Genomic DNA, 25,600 nt, shown 5'->3' with positions numbered 1-25,600 from the left:
ACGTTGCTGGATTTCTGTCTCACTGCACTGGAGAAGCTGGTTTTCATATGGGTATGCATTTGTGGCTGGGCAAGTGTCAGCAAACACAGTGGTTAGCTCTGGATAACTACCCCTTCACAGACCACATAAGCAGCTCAGTGGTAATGGTGTTTCCTTGCATAGTATATTCAGAACAAATAACTGCTTTCATCTCTCCAACAGCTGGCTTTCACAGTGTTTGTTCAAACTTCATATCTTTGAGACCACTATGGGTCTGTTGTATTTGCTTGATATAGGCCAACAGATTCACAAGATATTACCAAGGGAGAAGGGATAAATGGACTGATAGCCTTATAGTAAGAGACTTAGATCTCTGGAGAAAAATGCCAAACAATCATTTGTAGTAGAATGCCGCAGTCATTTCACCTGTAACAAACCAGCATTCACGAGACTGTGGTTGCACAACCCTCCATCATGCTCACCTTCCTGGAAAGTGTGTTCAGCTCCTCTCTCTGCCTGGTCAGGATAGAAATTGAACTGACCTGTCAGTAAGTTCCTCAGAAATTATTCCAAGCTGCTTATCTCTCAGTCTCCTCACTACTCAGGAATAACCAAAAAGTTCTCTAAATCCCTCATCTCCCAGCTTAATGGTCTAACCGTCACATTCTTTAGTCATGTCCATTCACGCTTTCTAGACTTATTAATAAATTGCTTCAGTCAGGGATTTATTAAAAAACAGTATCAACATGTTACTTAGAGAAAAGGGAACGTCAAAAGAGATCTGACGATGAATATTTGTTTCATTTTATTAAGTAGTATAAACAAATATTCATGCCAGGATGATGAATACAACAGGATTAAGAATCATCATCCAATGAAAATTTGGCATCCTTTGTTGAGGTGCTCAGACTTCTATCTGAGATTGACAAAGGAAAATAAGTGAACTTATTCTGGTTTGTTAAAAATAAGCAGGACAGTCTTCAACACAGAGTAAAAGAGGAAGTAAGTAAAAGAACTGTGACCTTACAGTAAATATTATTTTAAATAACATACATTTAAAATTAATAAAATAAAATACTCAGCTGAAATAATCAATTTTTATTTAATTATCACAGAATTGCATTCAAAAGATCAATAAAAGCATTTTAAATATCTAGATTAACAAGTTTGCTACTATTAGCCAGTTTTGCTGAAAGGGTTAGCTGATAAGAAAAGCTACAACAGCTTTGTTGCAAATTGTTTGGGATTAAATGGCCCAGAAGACATATTCCAATAGACTTTGAAATGAAAATGAATTAAAATTGACATGTAGGTTCTTTCTACTAAACTCTTAAATGTCGCTCAAGGTGGACAATTAAGAAGGTTTTTTTCTTTTTTTTTTTCCGTCACATTACTTCATTTCCTCTGCTCCTTTTGAAGTCACTGGAAATGTTAGTATTGACTTCAGTGAGCACAGAATTGGACTATATGGAGCATTTTTGAAAAGTTCTTCTGTGCTTTCTTTGAGAAGGTGAAATAAGTCCATTGATTTACTGCTATCAGGTACTTCTGAAGACTCCAGGTGATTTAGCATTAGTTCATGGCAGAAAAGATGTGTAAGCAGAATAAGCAAAATAAACCCTTTTAAAAGGTTCTTTTTCTTTTTTTCCCCTTAGCATAATTCTATTTAAAACAGGGCTTCTGCCAGCCTATTATCACAATTTTTAAATGACATAACTCTGCTGAGAAAAGCTGCTATTCAGACTTGCCACCATGACCAAGAGTTCCCATGGCACTTATTTGGTCTTGTGCTTCAAAGCCACTTAGGCACTATAACCTTACTAATTTTACCCCTTTTCATACTCATTTATCACTTTACCTTTTCTCATGCTTCTCATAGTTAGGAAAGCAAGTCTATGCCCTCAATTAATATCTCCTTTACTCCAGTGAAACAGAAGAATATCTCTTGATGCACTCACTCAAGAAAGTAAGTACGATGTTCAACATGGCTTAGTGATCTGCTACGGCATAGACCTCATCTTGACTGTAATATTTTCTTTTATATTTACATTTTCTTAGTTGTAAACTGTTGCTTGGCAACATGGGTAGGATTCAGCACATTATATTGTGTCGAGCTTTGAGAGATTACTTTTTTTTCGTTTGATAAACAGATTTTATTTCCTCAGTGTTTATAATGTTACAGAAATGTTCCCCTAAACTTTTATGAAATATCTGGAATATTAGGGAACTAAATTATGGAACTACAATTATGGATCTAAATTATGGAACTAAAAAATTAAGGTATAGATAAACAAAACATATATGTAGAGCCTGTGTTGCTCTTAGTTCATGCTGACCAATGTCAATCAAATTTCTGAAACATGTACTCCCTAGCCATAAAATGTAGAACCAATTTTCCAGTACCTGGAATATTTAGATTAGGGTTTGGTTCAAATACACTCTGACAAATAAATTGATTAAACTACTCCCAGCAATAAACAGTGTTTGTTTTGACCATGAAGCTAGTGATAAATAGTTGAAGTCATTAAGAGTCTTGCCCTTGACTTTAGCATGAACCCTGAATGAAAGGATATTAAATGGAAATGTGTATATAACATTTTAAAGAAGGGATCTAACCCTACAATTATTGTGCCACTTACAGAGGAATAGCTAGAAAATATATTAGCATATGTCAGCCACATATTTTACCATTTTAGGTGGAGACCTTTCAATTACCCAGCTGTCAGAGAGAAAGGCCTTGCTATGTATTAACTGATAAATCTTGATAGGTTATGCTCTATTATCATAAGTTATCATTGGTTTAGGACATCAAAGGCCTGGATACACCAAGGAAAGCAATAAAAATTTTGGGATGGAATCATAATGCCTTGCTCTATGTCTTGCATATGACTTTGAAATGTTAACAAGGTACTTCTCAAATGTCAGTTATCAAACAACCTCTGTGAAATATGATTGTAAGACAGAAGAGCATGTACTTCATGAGGTTATAATTTATTTTACAGAAAATAATCAGGTATTGGTTTTGCATCACTGTTTCCTAAAATTTATGTCATCCGTGTGCCTCTGTGTTTAATTTAATTCTGGAATGTATTTTGCAATACACTTTTTGAACAATCTTGTCAAATAGCAACCTATTGTGTTATTGTGCTATAGAACACATATTTAAGTTTTCTAGATAACCCCTACAATGCTGTTATTTTTTTCTGTAGGACATTAACACTAATTTCTTTTCAAAGCCTTTTCTACCAGATTTATAGCCAAAAAACCCCCAAAACAGCATCTCAATACTTGCAGATGAATGTGCAGTTTTAGTGACAGACCTGGGTTTGCAGAGACCGACATAGAGGTGCTGATAAATTTCACATGCGGTATTCATTGGTGGTAACCATAGCCACAGTTCTGAATCCAAAGCCTGATTAGGATGTCTTAAGGGCTTTGCATGAGTATAAGCATTGTTTTCAGTAGTTTCACCCAAAGTAGGTTAAGAGTCCTATCCTAATCCTTTCTTCTTTGCAGACTTACAGTTAGATATAGATATTGTGTTAAATGACACATTTTTACTTAGTGTGATCATCTCATCACATTTTTATGCTTTTTTCTCTCAAGTATATTCTGGATTGCATTTGTTTTCAACTTTATACGTTGGCTACTTGTATTTTTAAGCAAATATCTTATGCAGAAGGCGATTACACACCTAGGGTGCAGATCACCCCTGGGCCTCATTCTTATTTTTGTTAAGGCCAATCTCTGCCAACTCAGTACAATAAAGGATCCATAAAAGTGCTGCTCAGTGAGAATCAGGCCCACTTGAGCAGAGAAATTAAGTAAAATGTAATGGTCCTGATCTAATGGCTTCTTCTGGTCTTCGTATCTGTGAGTTCTCTCACATCATTATTTTAAAATTCCTCCTCCACACGGGTCATTGCAGCTTAAAGAAATCTCAGCAATATTGATGCTGAGAGAAGTTAAGGGTTTTTTTGTGACATAGCAAAACACCAAAAGATGGTAAAAAAGCCACTGGCTGCACATTTTTTTAAGATTTCCTGTACTCCCTTGTTTTGGAAACCATTTAGGAAAAAGTTGTATGACTTGCACTCTTAACTTCACCCAGATGATCCCTTATGCCTGAAGACCACTTCAGATCAGACTCCTGTTACTTTATGTTACTAACATAAATCCTCACCCATTGAAACGGTAGAACATGTGAGTTGGTGTTTGCTAAACTCATTCAAATTCTGCTTTGGGTCTTGACTAAATATAAGAATTTTGTACTTAACACTATAAGGGGGACAATGCTGGGTTTGGTGAGCTTTGGTTTGAGTACAGTAAAGCAAGCTCGGTGTATTTATGAGACTAAAGCTCTCATGTTTGTGTGGACATCAACACAGAAATCAAGACAATGCCTCACTGTGGGAATTACGGTCACTTACTCAAAATGTCTAACTCCAAGCATTGGCCAACTCAGGTGGTTGCTTAAAAATGAGTTGAGTGCATAAACATGCATTCTCTTTTGAAAATGATGCTTCTAAATCTGTTTTCTATGGAAATGAGAAATACAAGCTGTTTCAGCAAAGAAATATAGCAAAGGAAATCACTCTTTGTTTTCACATTACTTTGTGCTACCAAGATGTGAAAGTACTCCTGTGTAGACCTGCTCTGAGTCTTGTAAGAGATATGTGATTTGCTGCAGCAAAGAATCCCTTAGTCCAGACTTCTCAAACCTTGTGATGTATATATCATCGATTAACTCCGTCATTTCAGCACATTTATTATGGTACACTGTTTTCAGGAAGCAGCTGGCTTTGAATGCTGATGTGATGAAATGGTCAGGCTGCAAGGTCTTTGACATAATTTCTTCCTCCTCTGATAATCATTAAAGCGTGTGTCTACTTCCGCAAACGGTTGACTGAAAGAACTTCATGTTTATAGCCTGTGACACCTGAGGTATTCTGAACTGAGTTTTAGAAGATGAAGGGCTTATAAAGCTGTTCTATAATTCAATTCTGTGGATATCTACGGGTAATACCAATGTGAGTGCAAGGGATGAGCTAGCCATCGCACATTATATTATCTAAAGGCAGGCACTGAATTAATTAGAGGGATATGTCTTGATCTGAGCACAGAGCTAGGAAGGCAGTCCTGACTGATGTCAGTGGCAAAGCTTCAGCTGATTTCAGCAGGAGGAGGATTTCAGCATATTTACCCTGCTTGGGTCATTATTCTAGGTCTGACTTGGTTTTCTTTGTCATATTTGGCTCAGTTTGCTGAACAGGATGTTAAAAAAATTACTGAAAATACTGATTCCTGGGGGTACTGTGAATATTAATATCTTTGTATTTTTGATTAATTAAATGTGTGCTAATTATTGCAATAATTGGCTTGAAATGACTTCTTATTTCTCTGAAAAAGCCATACATAACATCTGTCATTTTAAAATCTTGGCACACACAGAATTTGCTATCATTGTACAACTACAAATTTTATATTAGTCTCTCTAGATTTACTATAGAGCATACACTGAAGTCTGGCGATATAAGACTTGTGTTTCTGATCACAAAAAAAAAAGTAAGAGTCTGCTTACCTCTGTGCTGTTAGACCAGTGGAACCTTTCTAGGTATGTATGGTTTTAAAATAGGGGCTAAAAAGGCAAATAATATTGTTAACATATCATCCTCACCTTTTTGTTCCATGTTCAAATTGTTTGTGAATGAGCACAGCATTAAGATTGACCCCAAACTTTCTGATTAGTCATAAACACACAAACTCTCTCCAAAGTAATAAGGTTTAGTATTAATATATGCAGTACTATTAAAAGTAACTGCTGAAATATGACATGTATTTATGTTTCCTTAGATTTAATTTTGTGTTGTCTGACTTTTTAACTCACTTTGTTTAATATTTGCACATCCTTAGAATACCTAGATATGTCCATATACTGATTTACTCAGTTTCCTTGTTTATACACCCAAAGATTAAGTATATTATTTATGATTAAAAGTATTTTTCTACAAAAAGTAAGATGCAACATCTTAAATGTTGTTTTGAATTATATTTCACAGTGGTATAGTAGATTTAATAATTTCACAAATATATACAAAATAAACACATAATAGCTCGTATACAGATGTGAGATTTTCTATTGCATGCTACTTTTTTCAGGCTAAAAATGCTGTAAATATATATTCATAGGAAATAAATATATATTTATGCATACCTATATAAACACATACATATATGTGTATACACATATTACGTGTATTACATTTTCTGTCAAGTAAGTGAATGGTTTCACTTAAACCCATTTCTGAAATACTTTTTAAGTAGTAAGGCTATCTCAGTTATCTGTTTATTCTTACGGCTATGTTTGAATTTATCATAAAGATTGTTGTTGCGTATCCATAAAAGGCGTGTCTGGATATCTAATAGAGAATCATTCCATTACTGACAGCCCCAGCAAATCACTGACACAAGATAATTCTGATTCAGAATAAGCTTTTTCTCCTGGTGGACTTGATATAATGAAAAATCCTCTCAATCAATGCAAGCAAAGTCAATCGTGAGTAGAAAAATAGCATTTGCTTATATTTATGGTCATGTTGTGCTGCTGTAGAACAAACTGAGGATCCTCCTGCATTCAGGGTCATTCCAGAGATGTTTCCATTTCAGGTGCATGGGAGGCACAGAAAACAGCTTTGTGACAGTGTTTCAAGATGGTAGGGTTTTGCTTATCATTTCTGCGAAGACCTGATTTCTGTACATGACATTTTTTTGGTGTTTGGTTATACAGGCTTAGTAGGTACATAACATTGCATTGCATTGTGCATTGTATTTTAGTGCCTGAGAAGCTATACTGAAGTCAGGCATTCTAGGGAAGATAAAAATCAGTATTTTCACAGTACAAATACATATTTGATTGAAATGGTTTAGAGATGAACCATTTTTTTCTTTCCTGTTTTTCTGCTGTTGCTGACATTATGTAACTGGTGTTTTTTAGGCTGTCATTATGAGAAGTTTGCAGTTTGTGGAGCTCAGAGTGAATTATAAATATGAGTCAACAGCATTAATATTGCTGAAAAGAAAAGCTGTTGCCATATTTGGAAAATATACTTCAAGGATGTGAAGTAATCTTTCTACCCTTGAAGAAAGCAGTGATGGAAGCAGCTCTGATGTCTGATGGCTAACTCCCAAATAAATTTTAGGTTTTGCTACAGCACACATTCCTTCCTTTGGTTTTACTCCCTCTTTAGGTGGTCCTTAACTAATGTGAAACCTGAAAAAATGGTTCCTGCTCCTCTTTTCCCAACATACTGTCAAGAAAAGAGACCATTCATCAAGCTTTCTTCCTCTTCCCACCCCCTTAGTACAGGTTTAGCAGTCCCTCCTGCTAGCTACAGGGGGAAGGTTGGGGACAGTATGGGAACTGCCTGTTGACTTCAACGTGGGAATATGGACAAGCATGAGAATGTCCCCAGCTCAGGATAGGACATGCTTATGTCTACGTGGATTCCAATAGGAGAATCCATCACTGCCGTCTCATGTTTAGTCCACAAAGCTCTCATTTTGGTGCTCACTGGCACTTCCACCTGTTGTCCCTAAGTCAGGGTTTTTCACCTGGTGTTGAAAATGCCAATCAACACACTGAGTCGAGGTATTTGTCTTTATAGCCAGTCTGCAGAGTGGGGTGCCAGGCATTTAACATCAACCAGCACACCTCTCAGAAACACACAGGGTCTTTTATACAAAACAATAACAAAGAAAGAATCACGTTACAATAACTGATTGGTCACTCATACTAAAGTTCATCTGTGCATGTCTTAATTTTAATGTAACTCATTATACTAAGGTGGATCTATATTTGCATTTAAAATCTCCTCCTAGGGTTGTATTTTTTCGTATTAAAATCACCGAAGGTTAGTTTAGGATACAAGTCTTGATTAAATTCCAAAATACTTCTCTACAACAAATCGTATCACTACACACCATTACACACATTAAATATGTTATTGTGTACTCTAAAGGTCTTTGTACAGTAGTATTGTCTTGACCAGGATGCGTATGCTAGTTACAAGAGTGAGTTTCCATCTCCATCCTCAAGGCTGCCTGAATTCCATTGCTATAATCTGGTTCCATATACAGCACACCCAGGTCAGATCCTTGTCAGTTTGTCAGCACTTTCAGAGCATCCCAAAGTAGCACTAAGTCTGCAGAGACAAGGACCAGCTGGGCACTTTCAAGAAGAATGAGACCCAGAATTACAGCAAGTTTAGAAAACAGCTCTTGAAAGGAAAGTTGGAAAGAACTGGGTTTATTTAGTCTAGACAAACAGGAAAGTCTATGCAAATGGTTGCTCCAAAATGAAGGCAGTAAAAATGAAATTGTAACACAGATTTACATTATATCTTAGGAAAAACAACTTTAAGACCTTATAAAGTTGTCTAGGCATCCAAAATACCTTTCTTCCTGGTAATATGTCAAATATTTCACAGAATCACAGAATCACAGAATCTCTAAGGTTGGAAAAGACCTGTAAGATCATTAAGTCCATCAACCAACACCACCATGCCCATTAAACCATGTCCCACAATGCCATGTCCACAAATTCCTTGAACGCCTCCGGTGATTTACCTTCTCCTCACTAAAGAATTATTCAGGAATCAAGAGAGCATACTGCACAAGTTGAATATCCTTGGTGTTTTAAGGGGTAACATTCAGTCAAATTTCTCTTCAATTTAGGGGACAGTCCGTACAATTTATATGTATGGATATAACTTCCTCCAGTTAGTCTGATCAGCTATGAGAGCTTGCAAGCATGAAGAAAGGGCATCACACATTGGAAACTATATTTTATTGTAGGCTGGACTACAGTCAGGCTGAATTACTTTGCAGCTCTGAACTACAGATGCAGAAAGCTGCAAAACTCTGTTTTCACACAAATTAGATGTTGCTGTAGACTACCAGTCTCTCAAGTTGCCATCACAATCTTTCTCAGCTTGGGGAAGTTTGGATACTCCGCAAGTAATTAGTACCAATAATCCCCTATGCAAGGTATCTGCCAAATTCACTGCATAGCTACTTCTTCTAGATATCATCTTGTAGAAAATGGTGTGTCATACTGCCTAAAAATAATCGGTTCATTTCTTTCCTTTGAATTACCCTTAAATTCATTTATCTTTATAATATGCATGAAAAGGAAGACAAAGATGAGGAATTGCAGTCTAAAAAAAGCCAGGCAGTAAGACAAGAATCCCCATTCATTGCGTACACAGTTATTGTAAAATGAACTCATCTAAATGCAACAATTTACAGCTGTTCACCAAAAGCACTTCCACCCCACCACCTGCCCCGATATTAACCAAACAAATTTACCTTTGCAAGACTGGCAGCACTTTGGAGAAGAGCATGAGGACTCTTTAATATTTTTAGAGCTTTTAAGATATAGAAAAATACCTGAAAGAGCAGAGAAATACAATGAAAGGAAAATTAAAGAGAGCTACTCAGTCAACAAACTCCTACACAGGTGGAGAAAAATTCTCAAATATATTCTCAAATGCTATCGGTCAGATATTTGGCAGGAGAGTGATTACACGTGGGTAGAACAGCAGTTTCCATCATCATTATGTGGCCTGCAAACAGATTTTTGCATAAGAAAAAAAGACCAGTCTACAGCCTAATGAGTGTACTCATTAACTGTAATAGCTTCAGCTATATACTGAAGGGGGAGGTACTTTAGAGAAAAAGAAATCAGCTCAACTGATCCCAATATACTGCTGCATTTTCAATTTAGAAAATAAGTGGAACTGGTTACAAAAGGGAGGGTGGGGAGTCTATTTTTGTTGTATACATGTATCTCAGCGTTTTATCTAATCTTAGAAACAGTGGTTTAGAAATGTGTGCTGAATATTCCAGGCAGTTTTCACAGGGATCCTAAAGCTGCATTCCCAGCTTACTGTTACCAACTCATGACATTTCAGTGATCACAGTGTGTCCAGAGCCAATAAGTGGAAAGTTACTTTTGGTATAGTGAGTTACTTAATGGACCAAACTAGTGGCCATGTCTCCAGCTTTCTATGCTGTATCCCACTGTGTAAAAAGACAGAGCATCCATCATGTTAGCCATAGAGCCATGTAACATGGTGAGGAGCTGTTGCAGGAACATCTCTTCCAGTTGGCAGTCTGGATGTCCACCTACCTAGATACAGTTGGTTTAGCATTAGTCCTCTCCCTGCTCCCCTCTCCCACCCAGGCTTGGCAGCAGCTGAGAAGAGGACACTCCACCATCCCAGGCAGGGAAAATCAAGTTGTATCAAATGAGTGATATCAAAAGGAGTCTTAGCTCTAAAACCATAAACTGTGGCATCTGAGTGGGATTTGGGTGTGTCAGAGACAATACGCACCTTTTTACTCTAAAAAAAAATAATCCTGGAGCCATTTCAGTGATGCAGAGCAAAAAAGCATTCAAATAATTTTGAAATAACACACACATATTACATAGAATTTGCATAGGTTTGAGTAGGTCAGCTGGCTCTGTATGGAATGCATTTTGTCATGAAGAAATTTGTATGCACTTTGGGAAAGACCAGCTTAAAATATCCACATTTTCACTTTATCATGTATCATCATTTGCTATCATTTGTATTTAAACAATCCAAATAAATTCTTAATACTACACACCCTTTAAGGAGGATGGTCTCACATTTCAATATGTCAGGTGTATGGAAGGCATAAAATGTACTCTAGAACTTTCCCCATAAATCTTGATATCTTGATAGTATACACCTGATAGATCTTGATAGTATATACCAGATACCTGATACCTTGGTAACATACACCTGGTTAACTTTTTTAAAGTGAACAGCTAACAAAAATCTCCCCGATGGCCAAAAAGTCATATTTGCAATTCAGTGTTGCTTAACTGATTAGTACAATAAAATTAAAATAAGTTTATGGTCAAAGTTTCATATAATACAGTGACTGAAAAGGGTTGCAGTAATTTCGGGGACGGCCAATTTGCACAGTGTCACCTGGTTGCTCTGCTCCTCTTTTACTAACCAACATATGTGCTTGCTAAATTTTGAAGCAGATCATAATCAATACTCTTCAAATCCTTCTCTACATACTCGACTGTCAGAGCAATGAAGTTCCAATTCTGATTCACACTGTCAGGAAGCTGCATGGAAAGACAACAAAAACATAACAAGCATTGGCATTGGCCAGGAATACTTAAATTTGAAGCTGTCCTTGAAGGATATTGTGGTACTGAATGGAACAATAATCATTTATAGTATCTATTTAATCTGTTTATCAGTGTAGGATTTTCTTCTTTGAAACTTTTTTAGTCCAACTGGTCTTCAAAAATTGCAGACTTTCCCTGCTTCCTTGGAAGGCTTCTCAAGAATCTGAAAACATTAATTGAAGGCAACATCATAAAGAAAATTCTGAATCCTATAGTTGGGATTTAAGAAATGTCATAAACAGTATAAAAGACTTGTAACGTTTAAAAATAAATCCTGCATCCATTTAGTATGTAGGCATGTCAACTTGTGCAATCACCTCGCTGTTGTTCAGATCTGATGTCTTATCATTGACTCTTTGGCATTAGAGTTTCAGTTCCCACGACTGAGGTGATTTGGACTACAAAAGTACCAGATCTTACGTATAGGAACAATGATACAGAACTGCTGCTATGGCTATTCAAAACTGAGTGGGTGGCCTTAAACTGCCAAACCTGTGTTTACTTCAGATTGTTGGCCAAAATGTCTAAATTAGGCAACATAGAATTTCCTTTCTGTTTTAAAAACACAAAGGATTTTCTCAATTATGCAGAGAGATAGTGTAATTTGGGGAATATTTCTAAACCCCTTCCTTTCACCAAAAAAAAAAAGAGATTAAACAGTATAATTTTCATTTAGGATAATTTTGAGAAGACCAAGGATTTAAAAAGTAACAGAAATAACCATTTCTTGTTCAGAGAATAAAATGCCTTCTCATTTAAAATATCTTGACTGTGTAAAATGTTAGCTAGCTCCAATTATGAGATTTTTTTCTTCTGTTTCTTTCATCTTGTGCATGGGAAAGTGTTTTTCCATATGATTAATCTCGATGCTTCCTCTCTAGAACAGGAATCCTGATTCTACTGGGCACAGGTGTGTGACCCACTGCACACTCCTGCGTACTCTGACTGTATCATTGGAATTATCTGTGTGTACAGTCAAACACATGCTTAATCCTAAATCAATTTCTGTTGTTTGTTGATGCTTCCCATAGCAACTGCAGAGAGAGAAAAAATACAGTAACAAGACAAGAAGGAAGGTAAAACATCTTGAGAAGCCGGGAAAACTGTGAGGGTGGGGCATTATTTTAACCTTCTTTGCGTTCTTTCTCTAATCCACCGGGTTTTATACAATCATCATTCCCAGACATACGTGAAACCTCAATGTAAGCTGATACAAATACTCTTCCCCAAGGCAGGGTCATTTATATCAGATGGACGTTTGTCTAACTTATTCTCTGACACCCCCAAGAGTCTCCAAGCTATTCTAGTTCCTCATACTCTTTACCACGAGGAATATTTTCCTGATGTCTAAAATGAGTTTTTCTCCTTCTAGTTTAAGTTGTGAATGCTTACATCAACATGATAAACAAATAATGATCTTTTTGCTGCAGCTTTTTATGTACCTGAAGACAGCTACCACATCCCTCCCCTAGTATTGTGCTTGGTTTTTTAGGCTATAAATCTTCAGCTAATTCAGTCAAGCCTCTTTCCTAGATCACCTTCCCACTTTTTGGTTGACCTCTGTCACTAATCACTAGCTTTTCCTTTTGTGAAGCTTGATACTAAAAGCTGTCCTGGATTTGTCTTTAGTAGCTTTCTCCCTGTAGTGAACTGCAGGCCGACACTTTCTTTACTCTTCCTCTCTCAATAAAGTGGTTAGAGAATTGCTCTCTGTTACTTCTGATGTCCCTTGTTTGTTGCAGCTCATTTTGTGCCTTGACCTTTCTCATTTTATCACTATCTAATGTTTTTCTTTCACGTTGATCCTTGAAAATCTGAGCTTGCTTCTGCTTTTCATATATTTCCATCTTTGAGATGGACACACTAATGTCTTACTGTATTTCCTATCCTTCCTCTGCAAGGCACTTTTTAATTAAGTACTTTTTAATTCTTCAATTCCTTAGACATTCCTTACAACAGATCTAACTTTAAAATTTTCTAGGCTTGGTGAAGTCTGTTATTTTTCCTCTTTGCTCTTTTAAAAGTCACGAATGCTATTTTTCATGGTTATTCTCACCCAATTTGCCTTTTGTCTTAACCTTCTCAAGCAGTCCCCAACTACTGATTAAACACCTACAGAAGGGCATCCTCTCTCTTGTCACTAGGTACAGCCTGCATCCAAGTAGCGTCACCTAGGCTTTCCAACGGCTTGATAGACAAACTACTGCATTCTTCTCCTACCCCTCATTATCAATAAGCCCTGTGCTTTGGAGAATGCTCTAGTAGCAGCTCACAAAAAGTTTTCTCCACATGATCTTCCAGATTTGATGGCATTAATGAGACACTTATCACAGGAGGGACCGTGTACTTGTCACCTGTAAGCATGACCAGTAATCAAGAGCCCTAATTCCTTCTGTGTTCTGCATCTCTGAACATGTGAATGAAACCCTGATGCATGAGGCAGAATCAGAATCACAGAATGACTAAGGTTGGAAAAGACCTGTAAGATCATCAAGTCCAACCAAAAAAAAAAAAAAAAAAAACCAAAAAAAAAAAAACCAACCCCACACCACACAACAACAACAAACCACAACACACCAAAAACCAACCCACCCAACACCACACAGCACCATGCCCATCAAGCTACATCCCACAATGCCGCATCCACACGCTCCTTGAATACCTCCAGGGAGGGTGACTCTGCCACCTCCCTGGGCAGCCTAGGCAACTCCATTTGCCTGCTTGTCCTGAACCCATCAAGTCTTTTTTATATTATCTATTTATTTGTGTGTGCCTAATGATCTCTTCTGAGCAACTGTTGTCTCACACGAATCTTACCATGAAATTAAAGTTTCTGTATTCTCTTACCTAGTTTAAGCTGGCAGTAGTTCTCTTCCTTTGTCCTGTTTACAGTGATGTGCAACTCCAATCATTTGCTAGTCCTGTAGAAGGTGTCAGTCAGCTCTGCAAATCCCTGTTATCCCTGATAAGCAGATTGACATCGGTAGCATACTCCATCCTGTTGATTTTCGTGCTACTTACCAAGTAGATGTGGAGCGCTCTTGGAGCAATATCCATCTTGTCTTTTTGAAGACGTTGTGTGGAATTAAATGCTTAGGTCATTGTTGACAGGGATTGACTAACTTCACTTTTTTGTAAATGTTTTTCAGGAGGACTAGCAGTTTCTTGACTGCACTTTATGAGCCCAAAACAGCCATCACCATCATGCATATTGAATGGTCTTTATAATAATTGTTTCTTTCTGATGACCTCTTCATAACGCTTCAAGCATGAGCTTGCTCCTGTGCTGCTCTTCACCCGAACATTCTCCTCCCTCTATGGTGATTCTTTCCAGAAGAAAGAAAACATTCATTCAAACAGGAGGAGATTTCTTTATACCAGATGCAGTCCTGCATTTCATCTTTCTTGGGTATCAACACTTTATTGTCAAAGATTGCTTCTCCTTCCTCCCACAATCCCTGTATGTGATAGGCAAAGTGGATTGAAGTCGGCACAACAGTGCCACCCATCTGGGGAAGCTCTTATTGGTGCTGGCTATTTCACATGGAAGATGGGAAAGACAGGAAAGATGGGAAAGGACAAAACACAGACAATCCAGGAAGCCACATTCAAGTTTCCCACATTTTACCATAGCAAACATAATCCTAAAAAGTCTGCACCTCTCTCTTCAATGTACATGCAGTATAACGATACATACTGGTCCTACAGTGACAGTCCTACTTGTTCAGGTATGCTCAGCTAGAGGAATCTGAAGACTTACTCCCTACCATTAGCATCCAGGGTTGTGGGGGAGGAAGCGAGCAGGGTGCTCATGATCTGTGATCACAGCTGTGCAACCCAGTCATTTAAATAAGGTCTCATTTGACTCTACTTTTCCATTCAGATGTTTAAAAGTAATTGCATATACAGTAATAATCTAAAACATTGAATTATTTTATTTATATTTATTCATTGTTATATTTATTCATTAATAAATTTTGTAATTATTGGTGGTTCTGTTGTGTCATTTATTAGAGCCTTTCTGTGATGTTAAACTATGTTGTGATTTACTATGAGTAAACTAAACAGACCTTTAACAAAGGAGTAGATCTCTTCCCCTCTGCCAAAGGATATCTTTTCACTAAAATCTCCATCACCCTAGCATATCCTTCAAAAAATGGTAGCTGGGACAATCTACACACACAAATAAGATCTGATAACAGATAAAGAACATTATGATAATGGCCCTCCTATTTCAAGTTCAGCTCTTGCTAGTACTGCAACAGTAAAAGCCACTTTTCCCTTTTTCCCTTCTTCTGTGATTCCTTATTTTCTTTGGTGTGCAAGAATTTTCTTAAATGGTATTTTTTTTTTTTTTAGAAACATCATTAACAATTATATATTTTGTTTGATACAGTATGGTTATTATCGTGTATCACACCACCAACCTTTAAGGAAAATGCACCAGACATTAGTCTGATGGGCAAGAATATAAACACAAAAGAACTGGATGAGGAGAAAACATGTCATGATCCTGAAAGACAATTCCCCACTGTGTTGAATGTGAGGGCAGCCACATCTGCACATGTCATAGTCCTCTTACCTTGTTGACAGCTTTCTACCCTGGCAAGCTGATGAATGAGATATATGAAATACTGCATACACCTGACAGATATCTCAGCAAGGGGCTTTCAGTTTTGGTGCTGTAGCTGTGCAACTACTGCTTTCTTTCACAGCAAGGTTTCTTCATGTGCAATGCTAAGTCTTGGTGGGATCACTTTAAGGACATTTGCCCATTGGTTAAAAAGCAACACCATCTATTTCTAATAATCAGAATCACCTAATCGCTTAATTAGAATAAAATTGGAAAGCACAGTGTCCACGCAAAGGAGAAAAAAATGAACTTGTGTAGTGATCTGTTAAGGATATCTGTGTCCCATTTAATCTGTTTGGACTCTTTCATATTCATGACTGGAATACTGTTCACTGGACTTATTTTACTACCTGTGAGGAAGCTGTTCTTAACCACTTGTTCACATAAATATCCTGTACACCCCACTGCTAACATAAAGAACCATTTTTCTCAGGAGCAGGCAGTCCTGCACTGCGTTAGTCATAACCTATGCACCTCGCCACCTCTGTGCGTGAGAATGGAGATTATACTGGACTTCATTTGCAGCTCTTTGTCACAGCCAATTTCTGGTGCCAGAGCATCTTTCTTCAGTTGAACCAGTAGATGTTAGTGATGGGTAATGCCATTTTGAACCTTTCATAGTGCAACCACCAAGGGAGTACAATGATATCACCAGCTACTACAGTAAAATTAAGCCATTAGGAGAAGAAAGAAGGTCTAAGGAGGGACAGGCAGGACTATGAAATTAAGCAGGTATCTCCCTCTCTGTCCCCTTCTCTCTCATCTTCACACCCCTTACTGAGTTCAGAGGATGTCACAGGTCTAATAACCCAAATACATCTTTACCATCCTGTCATCGACATCCTGTAAGTGTTGTTACTCTACTGTGGGAGCAGAATTTAAATATCAGACACTACAGGTGCTTTTTTATATTCATGCAAGCCTGTTTTCCTACTCCACTCTCACTGGCCTTTAGATAATAGTTTAGCATTTGCTTTGCCACCTTGTCTGTCTGAGGCTTTGTTATCTCTACATTGTTGTCTGTACAATACATACTTTGAGTACATCTTTTCTATAACGCTCCTAAAAGCCTTATGCCCAAGAAGCTAAGCTGAAATTCTTATTTGAATGAAAAGCAGCTCTGCTGAATTAAGAAGTCCTTCTGCGGAAAAGTTGAGGAGAAGGGTTATGTAATATGAAGTTTTTATTTCTATCTTTTTTAACAACTTAAAGTTATAAAATGGTATCTCTGTTGCATATCTCCTTAGAGGGGATAACTATTCATACAGTAATACTATAAATTTTATAGCACTCTGCTGGATTAGATCTACAAAACTGTTCCTCTGAAAAATGATAAGGAAATTAATTACAAGAAAATAGGTTTTTTCTGGGTTGTTTATGAGACAACTCATAAAGCTGGGATACTGACAGCACAGCTCTAATTCTCTGAAGTTCTATACAGGTTTTTTTTTTAAAAAAAACACACTACAGAAAACCTATCACTTCCTGCATTCATAAAACCTGTCAGACTTTAAGACGATGGATAAAACTGCTTAAAAACTTGCCAAAGATTAAGATGAATGTTTTGAAGGAAAGGTTAAATAGCTCATAAATTTAAAAAACCTTCTGTGGCTTTTATCACAAAACAACCCATAAATGGTTCTAACTCTTCGTCCAGTAAATAGTCCTGGTGGAAGGTGGGAAGTGTTTGCCTGTACTGAGCCTCCTGAGTGCGGTTGGGAACATTAACACCTGTGTTCAGCCCTAACTGGATCTAAGCTTGAAGGTAAATTTTCCAAGTGCTGTATTTGAGCTGAAAATCAGAGCTCATCTTCCTCCTTTCATGAATGTATATTTTACTCTTTTGCTCTGAGTAAATTAGTGCATTTGAAATCTGAAGCATGTTTAATAGTCCCTTCATCTTCATTCCAGATGCTGTATATTATTTTTGCCACTGGTGAAGCTGCTATTTATTGGCATTGCAGCTGTGCTAATAAGATGTAGTCAAGAGTCCAGGCTTCATGAAAACAGTGTCTTGTGCAGAAGGAGTCACTGTCTGAGGTCTTGACTTCTGCACTGTGTGAGGACGGCTGACTCCCTGTGTAGAGAAGAGGGAATGCGCTGGGGATCAAGTGACTGCAGCGGGCTTCCTCAGTGCTCTGCAACACAGGAGCAAAGTTTAAGCCAGGCAGCGAATGATCAAAATAGAACAAGCGAACCATACAGATAAAGGTCATCTACATCAGTTACACCATGACTAAAAATAGTTAGGGCTAGCTTTAAACAAACATGAAGTTTTAAAATAAGACAAATTAAGCTTATTTTTTATCCTTCAGTTATTTGACTTTTAGGATTTAAAGGTGCTCTCTATAGTCATTAACATCAGTGCCTTTTCAGAGAAAAAATAATAATCTGAGATTCTTCTACAATTCTTTAACTGTAAAGACCTGGGGCTTTTGAAAAACTGAAATATCATGTTCGTGATAAAACAGCAGAAATCTGCAATACTTTAATGAGATATGTACATTTTTAGTGGAATTGAGTGAGACTTTGTAAATGTCAGTAATTCCAAGAAAATCCATTGTGAAACTGGGGAGAGAGGAATTACCCTGAGAAGTTTGTGACATTTTGTTTGATTTGGGTTTTCGGTCACTTCTGGCTACTTGTCAGAGTGTTGCAAGCAGAAAGGTTGACAGAAGGGGACTGAAATTCTGGGTGTGGTACCATGTCACACGACTCCGTAATACTCTAGCCACGAGCAACCAAGAAACAGGAGTAACACATGGATCTGCATGGTGCTCTGCCCAGCTTCATTAGTCATGTCTGCAGAGAGGATATATTGCTTCAGATGCAATGCCATACTGTCTCAGCATCTGAGCTCTGAGCTGGTATTTCTGCTTGAGCAGTGTCAGCCCATTCAAAATTTGCTTCTGGCTCCTTGTGCCCTGCTCCACTGTGCAGTATAGGCATGGTCTGCAACACAGTCCTGCCCTTCACACTGTAAGAGGTCCTGTCCTCAAGGTCACCTCCTTGCAGGTAAGAGTAGTATCAACCCAGTGTCAGTAAAACACTGAATCCAAGATTTTCTCCCCAGAGCTCAGTGAGGCTTAGTGTGATGCAGAGATGTGCTTATACATGGAAGATTTCAGGATCTGTGATTTTTAATGTTGTTTCAATTACCTGAAGTGAAGGATGAAGAATACATCATCTAAGTAGAAGGTGCCAACGACAAACAAACGTAAGGAAGTTGAAAACACTGAATTCTTCTGCTAGAAGTATTACAGGTGCTTTACTAAACTCCACTCAGAATCACGTGTGGGCGTGTGCTCTTAGGCTCCGAATTTTGTTTTTAAGAAAGTTCTTTTCTTATTCCTGTGAATGGTTAATGTTGTCTCTCTTTCGTTTATCCCTGCAGTGATGGCTGGGCAGACAGGTACGATGTGACAGACGGGTATCAGCGTGAAGCTGTTGGTGGAATAACAATCAAGCTCCAGTCTCCTGACGTGAAATGGTTTGATGATTACTACCTACAGCTTAGGCCAGAAACCAATCACCGAAATCCATGGTTTCAGGAATTTTGGCAACACAGGTTCCAGTGCCGGTTGGAAGGGTTTCCTCAGGAGAACCCTAAATACAACAAGACTTGCACAAGTAAGTGAATTTATTACTTCTACTGTATGAACCAGTGTGACTGAAGGTTTGGTGTAAACAGCTCATGTTGGACTGATGCAGCCTGGTCTGGTGGAATGGGGTTGGAATGGAAGTGAGTGGGGTTGGAAGGAAAGAGGCTGAAATTGCAATACTTGCTCTTTCCAAAATGATGACATCCACAATTTTAAAAGTATTCCGATCTCTAAAGAAACAAATAGATAGTGCCTCAGTACCTAACTCCGCTCTTTACTTGAAAAACTTGATGCAACTCTATCTCCATAGACATCTAATCACTTTCAAAAATGTTGTAATACACAAGTCAATGCTTCTGTTCTGAAACAGGGCTAATCATGTTGCTTTAGCTCACAGGAGCAATGAGAGAGTTAATATACTAAAAGTTATCTGAAGTCCATATGGTAATGATGATTATTTGTGTGCTTCAGATAGAAGACAAACTGGTTTGAAAGATTTCATTAGTTTTTCTTTCACCCATGAGTCATTTCAGGAAATGCCATTTTGAGCTGATCTTTTTCATTAAATTGTACTGATTTTAGCAAAAATTGCCACAACATTTTGTCATTTTTGCAAAACAGTGGCAAAAACTTTTTTTCCCAGAAAGATGTGATGTGGTTTTTTGGGTTTTTTTAATTACTTCTGTTAATTACTCTTTATTTCATGACATGCCAAGCTGTACTAAGACAATGGGCATCCTGCCGGTGCTGTGGCATAAGGTGGTACCATGCTGGCCATTAGCCCAACCACACCTCTAAGCCCCAAGGGACCTTCCCTCTTAAAAATGTCAATATCTTCCACACACCCATGAGGCCAAGAAATGGCTTTAAGGATCAAAGTCTTGGATTTACACAGCACAAAGCCCCACCTAAGTCCCACTTAACGTTCATAAGTCTTTCTTTTGATTTGGACAAGGTCGCAGAGGAAGTTTGTGGCTGAGATGGAAACTGAATCTAGGAATCCCAAAATCTCGGTGTACACCTTCAACATTCAACTGACTTTTCTCCATTATTTTTCTTCTGCTACCCTTCCAACACAGCCTGACACAGGTTTTATTTGCACTATTGACAGGTACTGCATATTGAGCAGTAAACTTCATTGATTTCCCCACAATAATGTAGATCTCTTTCCTGAGATGTCAGTACAGTGAGAATGGCTGGATACAGGCTAATAAAGACCTGGTTTCTATCACTGTGCTGTGTTAGCAATGACATTTCAACAGGACTTTTCTGGGTTTCTCTTTTTACTTACTTTTTACCAACACTGGGAGAATCTAATTTCTGTTTTACATGAAAGATCGGGAACCGTGAAATGTAGGTGCCTGTGGAGTCTTTTATAGTGCCTAAAATACAATTCACCACCACAAAAAAATTATCTCGGTGGTGCAGGGAGATGTTATTTTAGACATGAAGTCACCCAGTCATGGATGGATATAAGACAACTTAATCATAAAGCTTGAATAGCTCGGTTTGAACAGCATGCATCGCTGGAAGGTTGCCCACAAAGAGATCCTGAATAAGCCACAGCTCAAAGAGTTCCTAAAACCTAGGAACGTCACACACACAAAGAAATGTGCAAGAATCAGAATCTGCTGATTTGCAAATCATGAACAGAGAAAAGGACTAATTTCCCAAATAGATTGTTCTAATTACTTTTCCTTCAGCTTTATTGTCATATTCAGTGCTGGGCCATAATGGCTATAGTAAAAGAACAAAAACCTAATTATAATAGCTTTAATTCTTTCTTGTTGCTGTAGGGCAGAAAATGTTACTTCAGTCGTGGAGTTCCCCAGATTAGCAACACTACACACAGCAATCAATGAAAACTGCCCGTTTAATCAGGGTTTTCACACAGGAAGATGTTAGTCATCATGTTATTCAGTTTTACGGTTTTGATTTTGATCTAGACCATCTGTCAAAATTCATATAAAGGAAATTCAAAGGCTGGCCAGAAAGATGACATGCAGATTTACTTAATGACAATTGTTTGTGTCATAAGTGCTAAGACACCTACACTGTTTTTCTCCTAATAGCCCCAAAACTAGGCAAGGGTGTATGATAAAGTGAAGAAATATTGAAGTTAGACAACTTTGTGGATTTACCAGCAGGAAAGACACAAATGTATTCTCTGAGAACTGCAGGAATGAGAGATTTTGATGTTGGGAGTTTATCCTAAAAATTATCATGAATTTTTGAGACTGTCATGGTAGGTTTTGTTTCCACCTCATTTCCCATCTTCCATATGACTTTGAAAATGATTCCTACGTTCATATTTGGTTTCTTAACTTCAAGCACTCGAAGTTTTGAGTCTTAAATTCCCTCAGGTCAGACTTCACAATTGTAAAGATGATACTTGCCCTCGATGGTCACAAGCATTTCATGGACTGTCCTGATAGTTTCTGCACGATGATGAATATATTAGTGCTGCTTCAGTTTTATCCTGATAGAAAAACAGGTCTGTGCCCTTTAGTTTATCTAACTGAATACATTCTTTCCTCCAGCAGCTGCATAAAAAAATATATACTAAAGGTGTTTCTCAGGATTCCAATTAAAGAGACTGAGTTTACTGAGAAATGCTGGAGAGAAATAAAAATCTATTTTTGCACCAAAAGGCAAGCCATTCTTTACCTTTTGGGATAATAAGAAAAAGATAAACATAAAGCTCATTGGTGTTGATAGATGAGGTCATTATTGAATGAAGGTGTCTATATAGAAAGCAATAACCATTACTTTAGTGGAAAAAATTAATTATTCTCCACAACCTGGTTTTACTATCATGAAAAAATAAACAATAGTTAACAGTATAAACAACTTATTTAAACAACAAGAAAATAAGCACAAGGAGATATGGCTGAAATCTGAATAGATAATTGACTTCACAGGCATGAACTTAGTTGTTTAAACCTTTGTATTTACTTTGCTGATCCCTGTCTAGTAAAAAGGTAGGCTACATTTAGCTCTGTGACAGAAAATACATGAAGTCATATGTCAATGAAGCCAGCCCCAGTGACTTGTGAGGGTTTTGTTCGTTTTTTAATATAAGCTATCCATAGACAGTGCCAAGCAGGTATTATTATGAAACGAAGACACGATTTAGTAAGATAAGCACAATAAAACTGTGAGATCAGCCAAATGAAGAAAATCCAAAAAACAGTCCAAAATAATTTTTCCTCCGTTCATTTTTATCTAGCACTAAAAAGTCTCCATCCCTTCACCTACGCTTAGTTCACACTGAGGTGAAAATTTTAGCATCAAGCCCACTTTTCATTTGCAGATTTGAACGTACTTACTTAATCCAAATGGGTGTCACTGCTGTTGCTAAGTGCATTGATTTTCTGCCCAGCTGGAGCACTAAAGAAAGTGAGAAGTTTGCAGACTTATCTGACTTGATTTTCAGTGTAATCAGTTCCATGCCACAGGAGAGCTGCTACAAGCCACCTCTGAACACCAAGAGTCAGAGCAAAGAATTTAAAATGCGTCTTTAAAAGGAGACATGTAATCGCCTCCAAACACTAGGGATTTTACAAGAATTGGATTTGGCTTCCCCTCTGGCACCTGTCAGATACTTTTTTATTATCTAAGGCCACAATTCAGTAAAGTTCATAAATAGGTGTGCAAGTTGATCCAGATGAGTAACTCCACTCAACGACCATCTTCAGGTCATAAAAGGCTAATCCAACCCTTTGGTATTGATTGCCTTTGGACCTTTGAAGACTAGGTGTGCTTGCTTTCTTGTAGACAAGTGTCCCCACCGGAACTCAAATTCCCAGTACTTTCTCCTCCTAGTGAGGGTGTTTTACAAATGCATTTTAACACAGAGCAGAAAGAAAACGCAATGCAAACGAAGTATGTTGTGAAACTCTGGCTCAACTGACATTAGCGGAAATAGTCAAGTCTTCAAGGTCATCAGGAGCAGAAGCACATTCATTACATTTACCAGTCTCATAAATAAATCTTTTTGCCTCCGCTGCTAAATGATCTTATTTTTCCCATGCTGTGTAAAAGCCAGAGGCACAGATGGAACAGCATTTTTTAAGGTGTTACTTATAAACACGGAGGAAAACCAGAATACGCATCCCAAGTATCTGTGATCTAAGTGTAAGACAAGAAAGAGCAAACAAATAGAGGTGATGATGAAGCAGTGCAACATCGTAGTTTGACTGGCAGAGGTTACAGACTTCAGTTTCATGTAAAGGAACAACAGAAACAAGAATCTGAAAGAAGGTGATGGAGCACTTATGCAGGTATTTACAGCAGCATCCTGACATTAAATACTGCGGTTCAAAGCCGCAAGGTAGAAAACACAAAGGGAAACAATGGAGGCTAGGTAATTACAGACAAAGATCAACCACAGACGGGACACAGAGGACACTGAAAGTGAGGAAAGCAACTTAGGTCTGACATGCTTGGGAGCAAGAAGCCAGCAAGAGGGTTTATAGAGAAGAAGAACATACTCAAGGTGATGAACAGGGACAATTAGATTTGTAGCAGCATTCTGAATGGGTCTTAGCAGGATGCAGAAATCCAAATATTCCATTCATGATTTAACCATGTGCCTTCTCTGAGATAAAACCACTTTTTCCAAGGGTGCAAAAATTGACATAGAAGAAGGATGACCAATGTATCTCCAAGCAATTAAGAATAGGATTAAGAGTGAAAGAGTTTATTTGCAGAAAGGGAGATTAGGGAGATTTGGGATAAATACAAGAAAAGTTTTGCAGCTCGAGGTACAGAAAGGCACAAAAAATGTAAACGCAAAAATTATCTACCTGTTTGCTGAGTCTCATCAAGCTCCAGCTACTTTTAATGAGGTCAAAAGGACCCACAGAAAGCCCCACAGTTTCAGCACAACAGAAATTTAGTTTAACAAATGGCCCTTTTGTGTTTCCAGATAGAATTAAGGAATAAAACGTGACTGTCTAGTCTTTGCACTGCAACGTGCTAATAATCTGTTGGTTAAATGTAAGTGCAAATGCCAAAGTTGGTTTAATCAGAACCGAACCAATAAAAACATAAGTGCTGTCAGACGGAAGGGTATTTTCTGTATTTCAAGGAATGTGTCACGTTTCCTCATATTCCCCAAACTTAGCATTCCTACACTTTTATTTTTAGATTGCAAATGAAAACAAACCAAAACAAATTAAGGTAAAATTATTTTCTATCTTTTAAACAGTGAATTAAAGGGCATTTTAATTCTCCTGAATACATCCTGTCTGTCACTCAGTTTAATACTTGATATATTATGCCTCATGCTTGGGCACTGGCAAGCTGAAGGATGGTCCAGCTCTCTTTTTTATGGCCCACTTTTCAGATCTGAATCTCAAACACAGTTTAGCACTATTTTTACAGTAATGCTGGGTCAGGTCCAGAAATTTCCAAAGGCAGATCAGTGTAAGGCACGGATCCAGATCTGAAGCCTGGAGCCTACACAGGCATGTAATTGTTTTTTTGACTTGCTTAGAGAAAGCAGCAGTGTGGCACTGAGAACTGCTATATGCTCTGTTATAGCTATTTGAAAGACTTTTTGATATACATTGTTCCTGATTTTAACACACCTCTAACTCAAACCCTTGAATAACTTCAGCCTTCTGACTGCTGTAACGGAATTCATCAAACTCCTCCAAAATCTGACTACAAAGCTACATGTATTTTTCCTTCAGTTTATGCTCCCTGCCTTCCTCTTTCCATCTATTAGATGTATTTGATGATATACCATGCTACTGTGGTTTTATTCTTTGTATTATAATTCCTTTTCTCACTGCCTTTCTGAACCTTGGAAACTATCTGGAAGAGATTAATACCATTGTACAGGTCGACCATATCTCTCCAGCCTTAAGAATAAAAGTAAATTATAACTAGATGTATTCAGACTATATACATTTCTTATTAGATGGATGAATTGGAGTAGTTCCTGTCATTCTTTTCTCTCAGCAGTTTGACTTCCTATATAGATTCAAATATTTCATATGAGCATGTTTGCAAGTACAAAAGTTTCATGCCAGCTTTTAATGTGCTTTTGCATCTGTAGCGGTTGTTTTTCATTGTAATTTACGACTAAAGAAATTGAATTCTGTAGAAGATGAAAGGATAGTAATGTTGTTAAGAAAATGGTGT

General features: G+C 37.6%; 1 protein-coding gene across 3 annotated transcripts in view; it reads left to right on the top strand.

Annotated features, from left to right (window-relative positions):
* GRM5 (glutamate metabotropic receptor 5) overlaps nucleotides 1-25,600 on the top strand; it is a 274,277-nt gene that overhangs the window by 195,600 nt on the left and 53,077 nt on the right. For all 3 annotated transcript variants that reach the window (XM_059816107.1, XM_059816101.1, XM_059816093.1), the window contains exon 3: nucleotides 19,240-19,475. In XM_059816107.1, coding sequence (XP_059672090.1) covers nucleotides 19,240-19,475 — 236 coding nt within the window. The remainder of the gene's footprint in view (nucleotides 1-19,239; nucleotides 19,476-25,600) is intronic.

Source organism: Gavia stellata, chromosome 1 (assembly GCF_030936135.1).
Source record: "Gavia stellata isolate bGavSte3 chromosome 1, bGavSte3.hap2, whole genome shotgun sequence".
In the NCBI taxonomy this organism is placed as follows: Eukaryota; Metazoa; Chordata; class Aves; order Gaviiformes; family Gaviidae; genus Gavia; species Gavia stellata.
The sequence above is the reverse complement of the archived record's forward strand: the minus strand, read 5'-3'. Positions and strand labels throughout refer to the sequence as shown.